At 45.0% G+C, this 15189-nt stretch overlaps 1 protein-coding gene across 1 annotated transcript; it reads right to left on the bottom strand.

The window, feature by feature from the left end:
- Positions 1-251: 251 nt before the first annotated feature.
- DUSP7 (dual specificity phosphatase 7) lies at positions 252-8575 on the bottom strand. Its single transcript, XM_065407729.1, has 3 exons — positions 8161-8575; positions 4630-5058; positions 252-2098 (listed from the first exon to the last, which is right to left on the bottom strand). Exons 1-3 carry the CDS (start codon positions 8573-8575, stop codon positions 1791-1793), a joined length of 1152 nt encoding a protein of 383 aa, XP_065263801.1. The 3' UTR covers positions 252-1790.
- Positions 8576-15189: the final 6614 nt, after the last annotated feature.

Raw genomic sequence — 15189 nt, 5'->3', positions numbered from 1 at the left:
TTCAATTTGCTCGCTCACTCTCAGCCATACTTATGTCCATTCTCCCTTCCCTGATGACCCACAATCCCAACATTGTTACAAAACAAAACAAACAGAAGACAACCAACCAACCAAAAAAAAACAAAAACAAAACACTCCAACATTCTGGTAACATCTTTAACAAAAAAAAAAAAAAAAAAAAAGTCATGATGTGACAGTGTTGAATATTCCTCCGTATGGAGGGGGGTTTTTTCTTCCTTTTTTTTTTTTTTTGGAAAAAAAAAAAAATACAAAAACCTGGATATTAGAAAAAAATTCCGTGGCTTTCTCTTTTTTGTTTTGTGTTAGTTACATGAGAGTTCCAGTGGATAAGGAGGTGGGGAGAAAGGAAGGACTACATTGCAGCCAATAAAAGAAACCTCCAGATCCATTCTGCCCTCCTCCCATACGTTAGTACCACTTCTTCAGCGTACGAGACCTTTGCCAAATGTTAGCCAGAAACATTAACAAGTCTTCTTATTCTAGAAGGCACGGCAAAAAGTTACTCAAAAAAGGAAACCCATCAGAACTCCGTTGAATGCTCTGAGAGTCTCGGAATTTGCCAGTTTTTACAACGTTCTGGTCATTATTTCACACATTTCCACTCCCCTTCCATGGTTTGCGCATGACTCCGCAGCAGTGTCATGCTGCAAAAACTTTGCTCTGCTCCAGTCTTTTGGAGTACCAGTAGCACTCGATTCCCACCCCTGCACACATAAAAGAATTAAGTGTGCCAGATAAGTGCCAACATCACAAGTACTTTCTTTACTTCAGAAGCTGGAAGGATTTCAGGCCAGCTGGGTGACACCAATCGTCGTTCGACCGACAGCAGAGAACGAGTGCTAGCCTCAGATATGCTTCTACCAACTCTGGAAGCCACACCAGGTTTACCTCTGGCAACAGCAGACAGCGTTTTTTGGTGGTGGGGGAGCGGGGGTGGTATTTAAAAAAAAGCTTGCAGCTTAGTCACCTTGGTTGATTCAGTGCAGTTTGTGATTGTGAGTGTGGAAGTGGCAGAGAGGTTAAGACCAACTGGCCTTCACAAATAACAAAGCTTCCTACCAGATGCTAGCAACAACAGCAGCATGTGTCTCTCTCGGGGTGTACCCAGTAATATGCCAGGACGTCTCAAGGCTTCACAAAGTGTGCAAAATGCATTTGGTCAATATAAACATTTGATTAAAAAAAAAAGAAAGAAAGAAAAAGGAAGAAAGATCAAACAAGAACAGAATAAAATACTGGTTTTGCAACCTCGTCTGTACAAACAGCCAGGAACTTACATATTTAAAACGAGTTGGAGCCCAAGACTCAGAGAGTAAGATTACCTTTTTTTTTTAAAAAAAGTAAACATGGGTTTTAAAATAGTCTTGGGCCAACATCTTTTGTTCAAGGTCGCCAAGTGCGTAAGTCTCCTCTACTTTCCACAACAACCTACCACGTAGGTAGCTTTGTGTATGTTTGTGTGAGTGTGCGCGGTTCACCAGTCTCAACACACCCAGGAAAGCAGTTATTGCCGTTAACAGCTGCGCTCAGAACGCCACGAGATCCCCCATATTAAATAACCCCTGTAAAGAGACTACTCTTTGATCCACTTTGATTAGCATCAGGATACTAATAAATGGCCTTAGCCTTTTTAAAGCAGCGATCAGACACCTCTACTTGGAGAAACTAGTTCTTTCAAGGCTGCCTGGCAAGATACATACTTTTTTAATATTTGAAATGCTCAAGAGAAGCTATTCAAGGCTCGAGTTCCCAACCAGACAACATCCCCTTCATGTGGACTCCAAGGTGTTCAGCTGGAACAGGTTGTGATTGGTGGGTGTGGTGAAGTACAGTTGCTCGCTGGGGGAGCGGTTGTCACATGGGCTGTTGAGCCCCAGAGTCCTCTCAAAGTCCAGGAGCTGGCCCATGAAGTTAAAGTTCGGGGAGATATTTGACTTTTTCCTTTTCACAAAGTCATAGGCGTCATTCAGGGACAAGTTCATTTTTTGCATCAAGTAGGCAACGGTTACTGTTACAGACCTGCTGATGCCGGCTAGGCAGTGAACCAGGATACCACATTTCTTGGTACGGGCCTCATCTGAAACAAAGAGGGGGAAAAAGAAGGATACATTTAGACTTCTGTAGCAAAAATGCACGGTCCTGGAGCAGGGCTAGATGGCAGCTTCAGCCTTTTAGAACCAGGTCATTGCCAGCAATAGATCCACTGCTCCAACAGTTCAGAGTGATACTACGTAATTTAACTCTGCATATTTGCCTCCTCAAAAATCACCCTGACAATATACCCCAGCGATGCAATCAGTCATACTTAAGCATGGGGAAGCTGAAGTGCTAACAAAGATTAATTAATTAAAGCTTACAACACCTCTGTGAGGTTAGTATTATTGCTTTCTATTTCATAAAGGGAGAAACCAGTGCGGTTAAGTCACTTGCCCAAGGCCAGAGAGAGGCAGTGTCAGAGTTGAAATTCCAACTCCAGAGTTCCTGGCACCCAGACCTGCGTCACACCCGTCTCACAATTCATATTAATCAATCAGTGCTAAGATGGGGTTGTGAAGTCTAACCAGTCATGTGACCAGATATGACATCAAAAATCAGCAAAACTGAGGGTGTTTTTTTTTTTTTAAAGATATTTATTTTCTGAGTACTGTACAGTGGAAACTGATTCAAGTGAACTCTAAAATAGAGGAACTTAATTATCGTGATGTTGTTCTTTAGGTGTGGCGATTGGGGAAAACAGACTTCCCTATAGCAAGATTTGTGCTAGAGTGCATCTATCAAGATACACAGTGGCAGAGGGAAAAGGGAAAATAATTTGTAGTAAAACTGCAATTTCTCTTAGCAACTGCTGCCACTGCTTGAAGAACACAGATATATTGTCTCTTTCTCAGAGCCTGAACAGCATGAACTGACATCATAGTGTTGAGAGAGAGGAATGCCGCTGAGAACACTGCATACGTAAATATATACTGCAAAGTTTACTTCTGGGCAGAACAATGTTTCAAACCAGTCATTTGCCACAGACCTTGGCTTTGAAGAATAAGGTACTATGAGCAAGGAAACCTCCAGTCCCGCTCTACTCAAAGCCAGAGCTTAAAAAAAAAAAAAAAAAAAAGGTACTCCAACACTACAGACTGAGGGATGGGCAGAGAGGAGGATACAAAAATTAAAAACAAGCCTCAGGTTTGACTTCCTAGTCCCCATTACTGTGTGAGGAACTCCAAGACAAAAGGACACTAACTCTTCAGATTGCATTGCTGCTCCTGCAATTTCAGAATTTCGCTGAAGTGTGTGCGTCTTTCATCTGAGCAAAGCCCCATTTCTAAGTTTGGGTTTTATAGTAAGCGAGTGAGGTAATCCTCCATTTCCTAACATTAAAGACAAAGCACAAGTTTGGTGTTCACAGAAACATGGATTGTCTGTAGCAGACAGAACCCAAATGCCACAGCTCATCAGGAACCCAATGCATTCACCAGGAAGGTGAAACAGCATCCCCACACCTTGCTAAACCCTTGGACTTTTGAGTGGAACTGTGCTATTAGAGAGTGGGAGAAAAAAAATAGCAATGACAACTTGTTCCTCCAACATAGCTGCAAAGCAGCCAAGGTCCTAATACTGTATTGTTCCATTTAAGGCCTCACAGTCAACATAGAAGCACCTAGGCCCCTTACAAAGCCTAAGGTATGAAGGCAAGGGGATCATTTCATTTCCTAGAGATATCAAAGCTTTTTAATGGTTAAAGTGAGGACAGCTGCTTGTGCCATTCAATCCTAATAAAAGTCTAGTGTTATTAGGCCAATGACTACCATCACTGAATAGCTGACATGCACACTGGAAGCACACATTTTATTCAACCTGACAGTCATCTACCACAGAACAAAAAGCATTTCTGGATGTTAAAGCTATCCTGGGAAGGGATCTGTCCTGCAAGGACCTTTAATAAAAGCGTCTTAGGGCTTGTTTACACAGGGAAATTTACCAGTATAACTATATCAGTATGATTGTATTGCTGTTATTGTGTGTTATAACTCCATGTTATACTGGAATACCAGTATAAGTATAACAGGATAATTCCCCCATGTAGACAAGTCCTCTGATTTTACCTCGGTAAGGATTAAGGCTCTCCCTACAGGTATGGAGAAAAGGTAACTGCAGACATCAGTCAAACCACAGCATTTCTTGTCAGTCCTCATTTCACAAAATAAGAAGGTACCGTGCTCCTGATTCTCCACTGTCTCGTATAGTCATTTTATACAGATGTGAATACCTATGTAAGGTGGGAGGCAGTGGAGAATCAGGCCCCATAGCTGAGATTGTTAAAAGTAATCAATTGTGGGGAACCCAACTTCAGATGCCTTAAAGGAGACTGGTTTGGTCAGCACCAGTACTGAAGATAAGGCACTTTCAAAAAATACCTCAGATTGGACACTGAAAAGCAATTGATTTTGGGTGCCTCGATCTTGGCACGTGACTAACATCTGATCTGAGAAGTGTACAACTTTTACGTCCATGTACAGACAAGTGGCGACTGCTACAGCACGTAGCTTGCTGCACTCTCAAGTTGCGATTGCTAAAGGAATGTTCTGCCAACAGCGGAATTCCAACACCTACCAATGAAAGCGATGGCCTCAGGAAAGAACTGAGAGAGATTCTGGCTCCAGTGATCCGAGATGGGAATCTGTTTGTATTTAAACTCTCCGTTGTGCTCGAACATGTTTGGCAGGTTGGGAGTCACATTCAGGATGTACTTGATGCCGTATTTGCCCAAGACATCTAAGTTGGTAGAATCTTTGGCACAACCCAGATACAGGTAGGGTAGGATCTGGACAGGGAAGGCAGGCTGGTTGTTAGGGATTGGGCTCCCATCCGACTCTGTGGCGCTGCTTGGCTCCCTGTCAGACTCGCCGTCAGAGCAATCGGAGCTGATCCTTAGTCCTCCAAGGCCAAGGACAGATGCAGGAGGAGAGTTGCTAGGTGAGGAGCTGTCAAGGTTGGTCTCACAATGCTCAGAATATTCGGTCTGAAATTTGTTAAAGCCACCTGGGGAAAAAAAGGCATGTTACTATTTAAAATGAGAGATTCTTGCATCAGTGAGTGGGTTAAACTAGGTAAAACACAATTTACTTTGGTCTTTGTTTCTCCCTAGCAAAAAGGCAGTGTAAATTCAGATCCCTGAAATGCAGATTATGGGCCCGATTGTGCTAACCTTACTCCTGTAGAGTAGCACTTTACTCAGCAAACAGTCCCACTGAAGTAAATGGAACTACTGGTGTAGTAGGGTACATGAGTATGGGTAGCAGAATTACTAAGTAGGGGCTCAGTCCACTTCCCATTTAAAAATCAATGGCAAGAGACTCATTGAACCTGAGCTGGCTTTCACCGGAGTCAAAGCTGGTAAATTTTAGTTTCCTAATAATTTAATACCTTTAAGTTCGTGGAGATGTAAATCTAAGTCTTTTTCTATTTGAGATGGCTCAGACAAGAGCTACTGTGCTATTTAACATGCAAGTAAGCCACAAAAACCAGTCAAACAATTCAAACCCCAGCTACAAAAAAATTCACTTTAAAAGCAGTTAAAATGACATGGGTTTTGCAGGGTAGATTGATTCCAACCTCTAAGCTGTACGGGACAGACACACTTTGCATTGGATCATTTCTTACTGAATTTTTTAAAATAAGAGAATCGTTTTATATAAAAATACAAACAAGAGACCGAGAGGATCCAAAATGCCAATTTCTCAGCAGCATTTCCTCTTCAGTGCCTCGGCTCAGCAGTCTGAGGAAGGGACGGAAAGTCTGGGGGGGAAGGGGGAGGGAAATCTACCTTCTTTTTAAGATATATTAAACAGGAGTTTAGCCATCATTCTCCAAAGCTGACAACGGGTGTCATTAGAAAGCCTCTTGGAAACTTTGTTAGTGGGTTTGGTGGTTGTGAGTGGGTCATTGAGTAGAACAGACAGCTCCTGCCACATCCATTCATGAAAACAGGGCTCTTTCTTCCCCTCCTCCTCCTCCTCCCTCCCCCAATAGAGAAAGACAACATGGAGAAGCCATCTTGGAATTTTAATTGAAAACATTTCCCACTAAGGCCCCAGGAAAAAAAGGAGAGCAAGAGAAATCTAACTCCTCCCCTCCCCATTAAAGATGGCTTAAAAGTAACTTCAAAGCTGTTCCTTCCTACTTATGGGAGAGAGCAGTTAAAAAAGCAAGTGACAGAGCTAATCAGATAACACTAAAGAGAGATGGGGGTAGGGGAAGGGATTTCATCAGGAAGGGAAAGAGAACAGGTCCACAATCAGATCAAGAACCATGACTGGAACATATCGGCAGGCAGATTCCTTTATTTCACTTACGAGTGGACCTAAATGCTAGAAAGAAGGAAATGCTCTATCCACAGATAATCCATTCCCCACCCCTCCCATGCACTCCAAAGAGCCTGATCATCTCCTTCCTCCCTCCCCCACATATCACTTGGCTCCTCTATGGGGGAGGGGGGAAGTGTGTTTTTAAATGGTTGAAAGTGGCAATTTTGCTTTTGCTTCACCTACCATTTCTGCCTCAACCCTGCCGCCCAGCGACCGCAATGGGGTGTGCTTTGGGAAGAGAGGGTGTCTAACCAGGCCAGTGTTTCGGGGGGTGCCTTTTGAGACATTTAGAGGAGGAAAGAAAATAATTAACTAAGTGGGATATAAATCAAGAGCTTAAGTATGAAGCTACAAGGAGTTGAGTTTTCATTCAGAGACTAAAAGCAAGGCACCCTCCCACTCCTACAGCGTGAATCCAGGGGTGCAAACCTAGTGCTCTGAGATATCCCTGGGTGTACATCAATGGAGTGTGTGTCTCAGAGGCAAAGGGGGAAGGTATCAGTACAAGAAACATCCCCTCTTCCACAGAGGTTACTGGATCTAGGAATTTCAAGATGGAGAGGGGGAGCCAAGAACTGTTTTGATTGAAAATGAAGCTCTGACCACTCTAACTTTTTTTTGTGGTGGGTTTTTTTTTTTTTTTTTTAAACACAAAATTAAGCTTTAGTCTATGGGGAAGAGAGTCAGATCTTCTTCTGGGTAAATGTCAAGAGAGGGGCCCTGCCACTCCAGAATACCGGAGGCAGGCCTTTAAATATACTCTGAGGGCAAACTGTGTGTCCCCAAATGGTTTCAGAGGCACACATGAGAACGGGGTTATTATTTTCATGCCAAGGGTATCCCGCCTCCACCCTTCTTCTCTGCTGGATAATAAAGTTCTGCTTTAGTGTGGCGAGTTTGGGGGGCTGCTCTAATTACTGCAGGTCAGTTCAGGACATAGGAGACTGCGCATGATCTGTGCCAATCTGAATTTTCCTTTGAGAGAGAAAAGAAGAAGAAAGATGCATCTATCTCCCTCCTGTAGGAATCAGATGTGGACTAAAGAAACGGATGAGGGGCAAATCTTTAAGGGTGGGGAAGGGAAAGGAATCTGCTAGGTTTTTACTTTCACCCTGCCCTGCTCTCTGGAGGGAGAGAGGGGAATCCCTCTGTTCTCTTATAGCCTCTGGATTGGAAGAAGGGGAGGGGTAAATTTGCTTCCCAGATGAGTTGCAAAGGAGGTGGTGGTGGTTCCCCGCTTCCAAGACACAATTGCAAAACTCGGGGCGATCTGGCCAACCTCTCCACTCCCCCAGCACACGGAACCATTTTGTGAAAAGATTAACAAGGGAGAAAATAATCCAAGCAAAAGAAAGTGTATATGTCTTTCGCTCCGAGTCTGAAATCACATCCTTCCCCCTCCACACACAGGAGATTAAAAAAAGATAATCCTCGGGGCGGGGGGAGGGGGCTCTTCTCCCCCGAAAGGTCTCGATTTCTCCTCAGAGAAGAGTCAGAGCCAATCGAGGGCATATGGGGGAGGGGAGACAAGACGGAAAAAGAAAACCCTAAAATAGGAAATCTGTCCTGGGGGGTACAAACTGCAAAGCACTTGGGGGGCTGGACAGAGTTTGGGGGGCCGCCAAAGGAAACACATCTGTGATCACATCTGGAGGGGGAGCTCTGAGGTCCGAGGAGGGAGGCAGATCGGGGGCTGGCGAGCTTAGGGAGGGCGATCGGCGAGCCCCTTTTCGGGAAGGGAGGGGGACTGGGATAGGGACCGATCCGCCCTTTTTACCTTTCAGGTAATACGCCTTGCACCCATCGTCCCGCAGCTTCTGTAGCAGCAGCCCCAGGACGGAGCTGGGGGCGCCGTTGTCCTGCTGCCACTCGGCCGTGGCCTCGTCATAGAGCAGCACGGTGTCCGCCTTGCAGCGCTTGGCGAAGCGCTCCTTGTCCTCGTGGTTGGGGATGATGGAGCGGATGGGCAGGTTGCCCTTCTTGAGGCGGCGCAGCATGAGGCCCGGGATGGCCAGGTTGATGGCCGTCTCGATGTGCGAGGACTCGAAGAGCTCGTGGGGACGGCAGTCGAGCAGCAGCAGCGAGTTTCCCCCGCCGGACTCCAGCTCCTCCTGCAGCCACTCCACGCTCTTCCACGACACCGCTGCCGCCATGGGAGCCCGGGGGGAGCTACCCCACAGGTGATTTTTCATGAGGCTCGGAGGACTGGGGGCGCCCCCCAGGTCCGAGGAATGGAGCACACGGGCCGCCGCTGCCGCAAGGGAAAGGCCCCCTTCCCTCCCCCGGTCCACTCCCAGTGCACCACCGAGCCGCAGGCAGCGGGCGCCAGAGGGGCAGGCAGGGGAGACGAGAGCGATCCCAGGGCTGCCAGACCCGCTCTCCTCCCTCCGGGGGAGCTTGCTCAAGCTGAGATGCCGCCTTCCACTTGCAGAAGCGGCGGGAGGGGGATCGCCTGGCTCCTGCCCGGGGAGGTGGACGCTTGCTGCGGATTGCTGGGCTGCCCTCTCCCTCTGGCAGCTTGGCCACTATCGCTCCAGCCTGAAAGACGCTACCGCCGCGGTCGATTCGCTTCCTATCCTAGCAGGCTGGCTCCGCTGCCTGACAGCCTCAATTAAAAAGGGGCTTCGCCATCGGAGCGGCGTGTCATGCTCCGGGAGGCGGGACCGGGGAGGGAGCGAGCAGCCAAGAGGCCAGCCTTAAAGGGGACGCGGGGCTCTCCCTCACTTCCAGGCGCACATCTACCCAGCTGCCAATGCCTGGGAAATTGATTGCAAGTGCAGCCTGCCCCCAACCTGAAGGGTCGGATCCTCCCGCATTCTGGAAAACACCCTCCTCCTCCCCCCCTTTACCACCATGGCAACCACATGGTTTTTTTAAAAAAAATCTTAAACTAAGGAGAGCTGAGAGAGCACAGCGAACCCACTGGTTATTTTAGGTGAGGCATTTCCACACAGCTATACAATATTTCTGTGCATGAGCCTAGAGCAGCTAGTTGCCTGCATTCACTTCAGTGCAAACAAACTAGTACATGTCACAGGATGGAGACACGATCTTATTCCACCCGGTTTCTGCCGTTGTTCATCAATGGGAAGGTGCTGGGGTAAGGGCACCACTCGATCCTGGAATAAAACAGCGACAGACCAGTAGATCAGCCGTAGGAAAAATAGTGGATCTTAATAGGAGGTTTTCATCCTTAAATGGGTACAGAAAAATAAACTGGCTTCTTTTACAAATGACAGGAGGAATGAATGGGCACCTACTTCAGTTACTTTGGGTGACTTGAGTATATATATCATAGCATCTCTCTCAAATACAGAATAGTGGAATCAGAAATAATTAAATAGATATTAGATTGCTGCACATCACCGGTTGTTCAGGCTCTTGTGACCATAATCTGGATGCTTTCACTCTCTCTACCGTAATAATCAGCCTCTGTCATGATCCTTGCACATCACTGCACCTTTCTCATTCCCTTGCGCCCTCTCTAAACTGCTTGGAGCTAGGGCTGTTCCAAAACCCAGTCTCCCTTGTTCTCTAAAACCCATCACAGAGTTTGTGCTGCTCCAAACCTCTCCTGAGCTAACAAGACACAAGCAAGGGTAGCATACAGCACACACAAGTGGTGCTCTGTAATATAACACAGGCGAGTGAAGCAATCCCTATTTCGTGGCAGGATAGAGCGGAACTGATTTCCCTCTAGAAATTAGGTTTACACCAGTCTGACTTCAGTGGAGTCACTCCTGATTAACACCAGCGAGTGGAAAATCGGGTCCAACCCCCTGCGATTGAGGGCTGGCATAGCCCAGGCTGGGCGGTATGTGAGCCTGGACGTCCCAATGGTATATGCTCTCTGTGTTACAATCTGCACAACTCAACAGGGGGCTGGCTGCCACTGGTCGGTTCAGCTTATTCTGGCAGAAAGGACGCATTGTAACGTCCTCAAGGGGTTCGAAGCAGGAACCTCCTCGTGCATTATTGGTATCTGGATACAAAAATTAAACACATGGTCAACTCCACAAACAAACCGCTCCAACAGCGCTGAGACCACACAGCAACACGTCCCGGGCAGTGAGCGTGTCCCGGGCTGCTCGCTGGCCCTTTAAACAGCTTTACAAGATGAGCCTCTGATTGACGGGCCCGCTGCTCCACGTGACTTTTCCGCTTGAAAAAAAAAAAGTCTCCCTCCTCCCACAATCCTTCCCGTTTGTTCGCGGCGCCAATGAGACGCTTCAGTGGGCGGTGATGGAACGCGAGAGGCCCTATCCGGGGGAAGAGGGGCGGGGCGTTTGGAACCTGGTGTATCAGGTTGCTAATTGCAAAGCGCGGGAAGGGGGCGGGCTCAGAGGAGGTGAATGGAGACGCAGGTAGAGCTGTAACTGAATGTCGGGAGGCGCAGACGCAGGAGCCAGGGCTGTCATGCAATTGATCAAAGCAGCAGCAGGAGCCGTACCGGCGGCGTTACTACAAAGGGTCTTATTTTCCTCCATTGTGAGGCCCCGTGCTCAGGGTTTAATACCCGTCCTGCTCAGGCTGAACATCCAGCACACACCAGTGGGAGGATTAGGACACTGGTGCTAGCGAGGCTGCTGGAGAGACCCAGGCACTGCAGCTACTGCTGGCTGGGCACATTCATTGAGCTGAGAACACTGCCAAGCAAACACGATTTCTCGTTATTACATTGTGTTAATCACGGACTCGACGTGCCACAAGAGTAAAGACAGATCCTGTCCCAAACAGCTTGAAATCCCCGCCCCCTTTTTTTTTTAAAAAATAGTCCTGTCCTGATCTCTTGTGCTCAGGCTAGTTTTTAAAAATTAACTGGTAAATTATTAAAGTGAACAATAAAGATTCAGCTGACTCCAAAGTAATTCTGTTTTTAGGTGTAAAGAGACTCATCTATTCTAATTAAAAAAAACCAGCATGAATTGTAGTTACAAACTAAAACATAACCCAGACTCATCTGAACTTCTAAATTCCCATTTATTTTCAGGTTAAATTAAAAAAAAATTATATGTGAATCCCTATACATATTTAGATTAGAAGGGTGTCTTGCTTTTCAGCATGCACTAGTATAAAAATGAGCCTTGCATACTGAAATATTGAACTTTCAAAATGTAAAAATAATTGGAAGAATTATCCTGTTTTGTGTCTTTTTTTTTTTTTTAATGGATGACTGTTCTGTTCCCTGCAGCTTTCAGTGTTTGGTATAAAGTCTTCCGGTTACCTATCAAACATTACAAGTCTCTCCTTTTCAACATGTAGGAGTATTTTAAAAAACAGATTGTTCTGTTTTCATACAGACCAGTTCTTCTCTCATAGTCAATTTCCAAACTCCCATGGACTTCAATGAGAGTAGGACAGACCTTCTAAACCTTGGATGGACATAATCTCCGGTGGCAGTAGTCTAATACTCTAAATTTTTCTAGCAAATAATGTGAAAGATAGACTCTGACTCTGCAATCTGATCAATGCAGGCAGACCCTTGTGCTCAGGCAGAATCCCATCTAAGTCAATGAGGATCCACAGGAGGGTCATCTATGCAGAGGAGAGTGCAGGATCAGGGCTGTATATGCAGGTTTGGAAGGATTAGATTTTTAGTCAGTAAATGCTGATTTCACTGTACTTACACAAGAGGACAAAAATATTCGCCATTGCTCATAATTGAAATGAACAGATCGGCAAAGAAAAATGCAACTTGAGAATGTACTAAAGTTTGATTCAAGGATATTTACTTTCTATATTTTGATATGTGATGTTGACAATTTGTGCTTTAATGGTTATAAAGCTTTAATTTTTTGACTCTCAATGTCTATTGACAATAAATAAATGTCTGAACCCCCCGCAACTGTGAAAATTTTAAATTGATAAAAAAAAATTTTTTTAAAGCTTTTTAAAACAATCAAATTTAGAAAAACCCCAAGTTCTGCCAAGCTTACATATCATAGAAAAATAACTGTAGTTTTAAAACACTGGACCTCATTCTTTATAAATGCTTAGATTTTAAAAGATACTCAACTCATTTGTTTTAAATTACATTTTAAAAATACACTTTTTATTCAGACTGGCAACAAACATCATGTTGTCTTTGAAAAGGTCTTGAAAGCACTCCAGATCAGGGTTTCCCAAAGTCAGGGCTTGTAACTGGAACTTTAGTTTAACCAGTGCCCTTGTGGTACAGTAGTTGCTTACATATGCTGGAGATTTACAGTTTTCTGAGGTGCCCATTTGTCATTGATACTTTGTTCAAGACATGCATTGGGTTGCTTTTAAGGAGGATTTTCTTTTCTTTTTGATTTAAATACAAAAAACACCCTATCAAATGCGTTTCCTCTTTGGCTGATCTTTAAGAGCTTGAGTCCTGATTCAGCAAAGCACTTTAAGCACATGCTTAACTTTAAGCATGTATATAGTCCCATTGCAAAACTCATTAAGTGGGAACAAGAGCTATACATATAATCTATTGTTTTCAGCAGTAGCGGTGCCAACCCTTTGGGGGCCCTAAGCAGCAATATCCCCCCCACCCCCCGTCCCAATACTAAAACATGGAAGTTCATATGAAAATAAGTGAATGGGGGGGGGGGGGGGCTTTTGCTGCTTGGGGCCCTAAACAATTGCTTAGTCCTCTTATGTGCAGCTCCAGCTCTGGGTATCAGTGAGTTAAAGGCCTAATAAAGAGGAACAAAATATGGTAGTCTACTTCCCCTTGCCCGGTGTATTTTTACTGTTGGCTATTGTGGGAAACGATTATGATTCAGTAAGGAGCGTTGCTGTAAGAAGTTACAAATATTGGTGTTACAGAACAGGATGTTTCAGTACTTACAAGCCACAGTGAAACTAACTTGTAAACTAGCTGACCTTTGAGTCCATTCGATTCATAAATGAAACAGCAACGTCATACAAAGAAAGCATATCTGTATCGAAAGCATTTGTTAAGTTAAAAAAAAAAAAAATGACATCCAGAAATATCTGAGTGGACTGAGTGGACCTGATTCTCCATAATCTTGGGCAGTCATTGACAAAAGTGCAAAGCACTATCGAACTCCAACCACTTTGCATTGATGTTAATAACTAATGGGCAGGACAGTGGGGGATCTGGTCCATTGACTTTGGCCAAAGCTCACTTCTAGATGTTGCTTGGTATTTTTGACCCCGTCTGTGCATTCGAATATTGAGAGATATGCCTGAGCCCAGTTCAAAAAGGCTTTAGCTGAGTGTATAGTCATAGGTCAGAGTAAGAGGCAAGTACAGAGGCAATTGAGAAAGCACAAGCTTCCTTTTCTTCATTCTGAGAGCACCATTTTGCTCAGCTTCCTGTCCTTTTGGCAGGCTCACATTGAGTCATGGCCTCTCTCTGCCCGGGACTGCAAGGAGGCAGCTTTGTGCAAGTCTGTCTGAGTGCTGCCCCCATGAGTCAGTAATTAGGAAATGCTGAGTACATTGGTTTCTAGTGCATCAAGATAATCACCTCCTCCAACTGGGTGCTTTTCCACTGACTGGAGGGGGGGAGAGGGGGAAATCAATGCTAGTCAGTGCAAAGGTTATCAGTTAACACACACACACACACACACACACACACACACAGAGAAAGAGGAACCCATGCTCTCTCTAATGTCCCCTCTGTGACGTTGTGCAGTCTATATGGTTTTATAAAAACTTGATAATAAGTCAATATAATGTAACTGGGATAGTTTTAGAGAAAATACGGTAATAAGTGAATGTAACGTAACTGGGATATGCTTCATGCAAAAGGTCTCTTGTAAGGTATCATTACAAAGCTTATAATCTACTGAGTATGATCATCTGATTTGTATAAATGTACCACTCTTGTATCTAAAACTAGAAATATAAAATGTAACTCTGAGGGCCTATTGTAATTATGTAAAGTGTGGGCCATTAATGATGGTTTGGAATCTTGATGACTCCCATTGTCTGCAGATGGCTGTTTACCTGTGAGTCTCCCTGTATATGTGTGTGCTGGCAAGTGAGTAATGAAGTCTTGCAGTGACATGTGATCATGTCACCTGAACTGGAATCCATCTTTAACCTGGTGCTTTTCCAGTGAAGGGGGGGTGGAAACCCAGAGGGACAAAGGGTTCCCGCCTTATGCAAAAGATATATAAACGGGTGGAAGAGAACAGAGAGGGGGAGGAGCCATCATGAAGAATCCCCTAGCTATCACGTGAGCTGCAACAAGAGCTGTACCAGGGGAAAGAATTGTGCCCAGGCCTGGAAGGTGTCCAGTCTGAGAAAAACTTACTGAAGCATCTCTGAGGGTGAGATTATCTGTATTCAGTTTGATTAGGCATAGATTTGCGCATTTTATTTTATTTTGCTTGTGACTTACTTTGTTCTGTCTGTTACTACTTGGAACCACTTAAATCCTACTGTCTGTATTTAATAAAATCACTTTTTATTTAGTAATTTACTCAGAGTATGTATTAATACCTGGGGGAGCAAACAACTGTGCATATCTCTCTATCAGTGTTATAGAGGGCGAACAATTTATGAGTTTGCCCTGCATAAACATTATGCAGGGTAAAACGGATTTATCTGGGTTTAGACCCCATTGGGAGTTGGGCATCTGAGTGCTAAAGACAAGCACACTTCTGTGAGCTGTTTTCAGGTAAACTTGCAGCTTTGGGACAAGTGATTCAGACCCTGGGTCTGTGCTGAAGTGGACTGGAGTGTCTAATTCAGCAAGACAGGGTGCTGGAGTCCTGAGCTGGCAGGGAAAACAGAAGCAGGGGTAGTCTTGGCACATCAGGTGGCAGCTCCCAAGGGGGTTTCTGTGATCCAACCCGTCACA

Source organism: Emys orbicularis, chromosome 7 (assembly GCF_028017835.1).
Source record: "Emys orbicularis isolate rEmyOrb1 chromosome 7, rEmyOrb1.hap1, whole genome shotgun sequence".
Classification (NCBI taxonomy): Eukaryota; Metazoa; Chordata; order Testudines; family Emydidae; genus Emys; species Emys orbicularis.
Note: the sequence above shows the minus strand (reverse complement) of the source record. Positions and strands in the feature narration are given on the sequence as shown.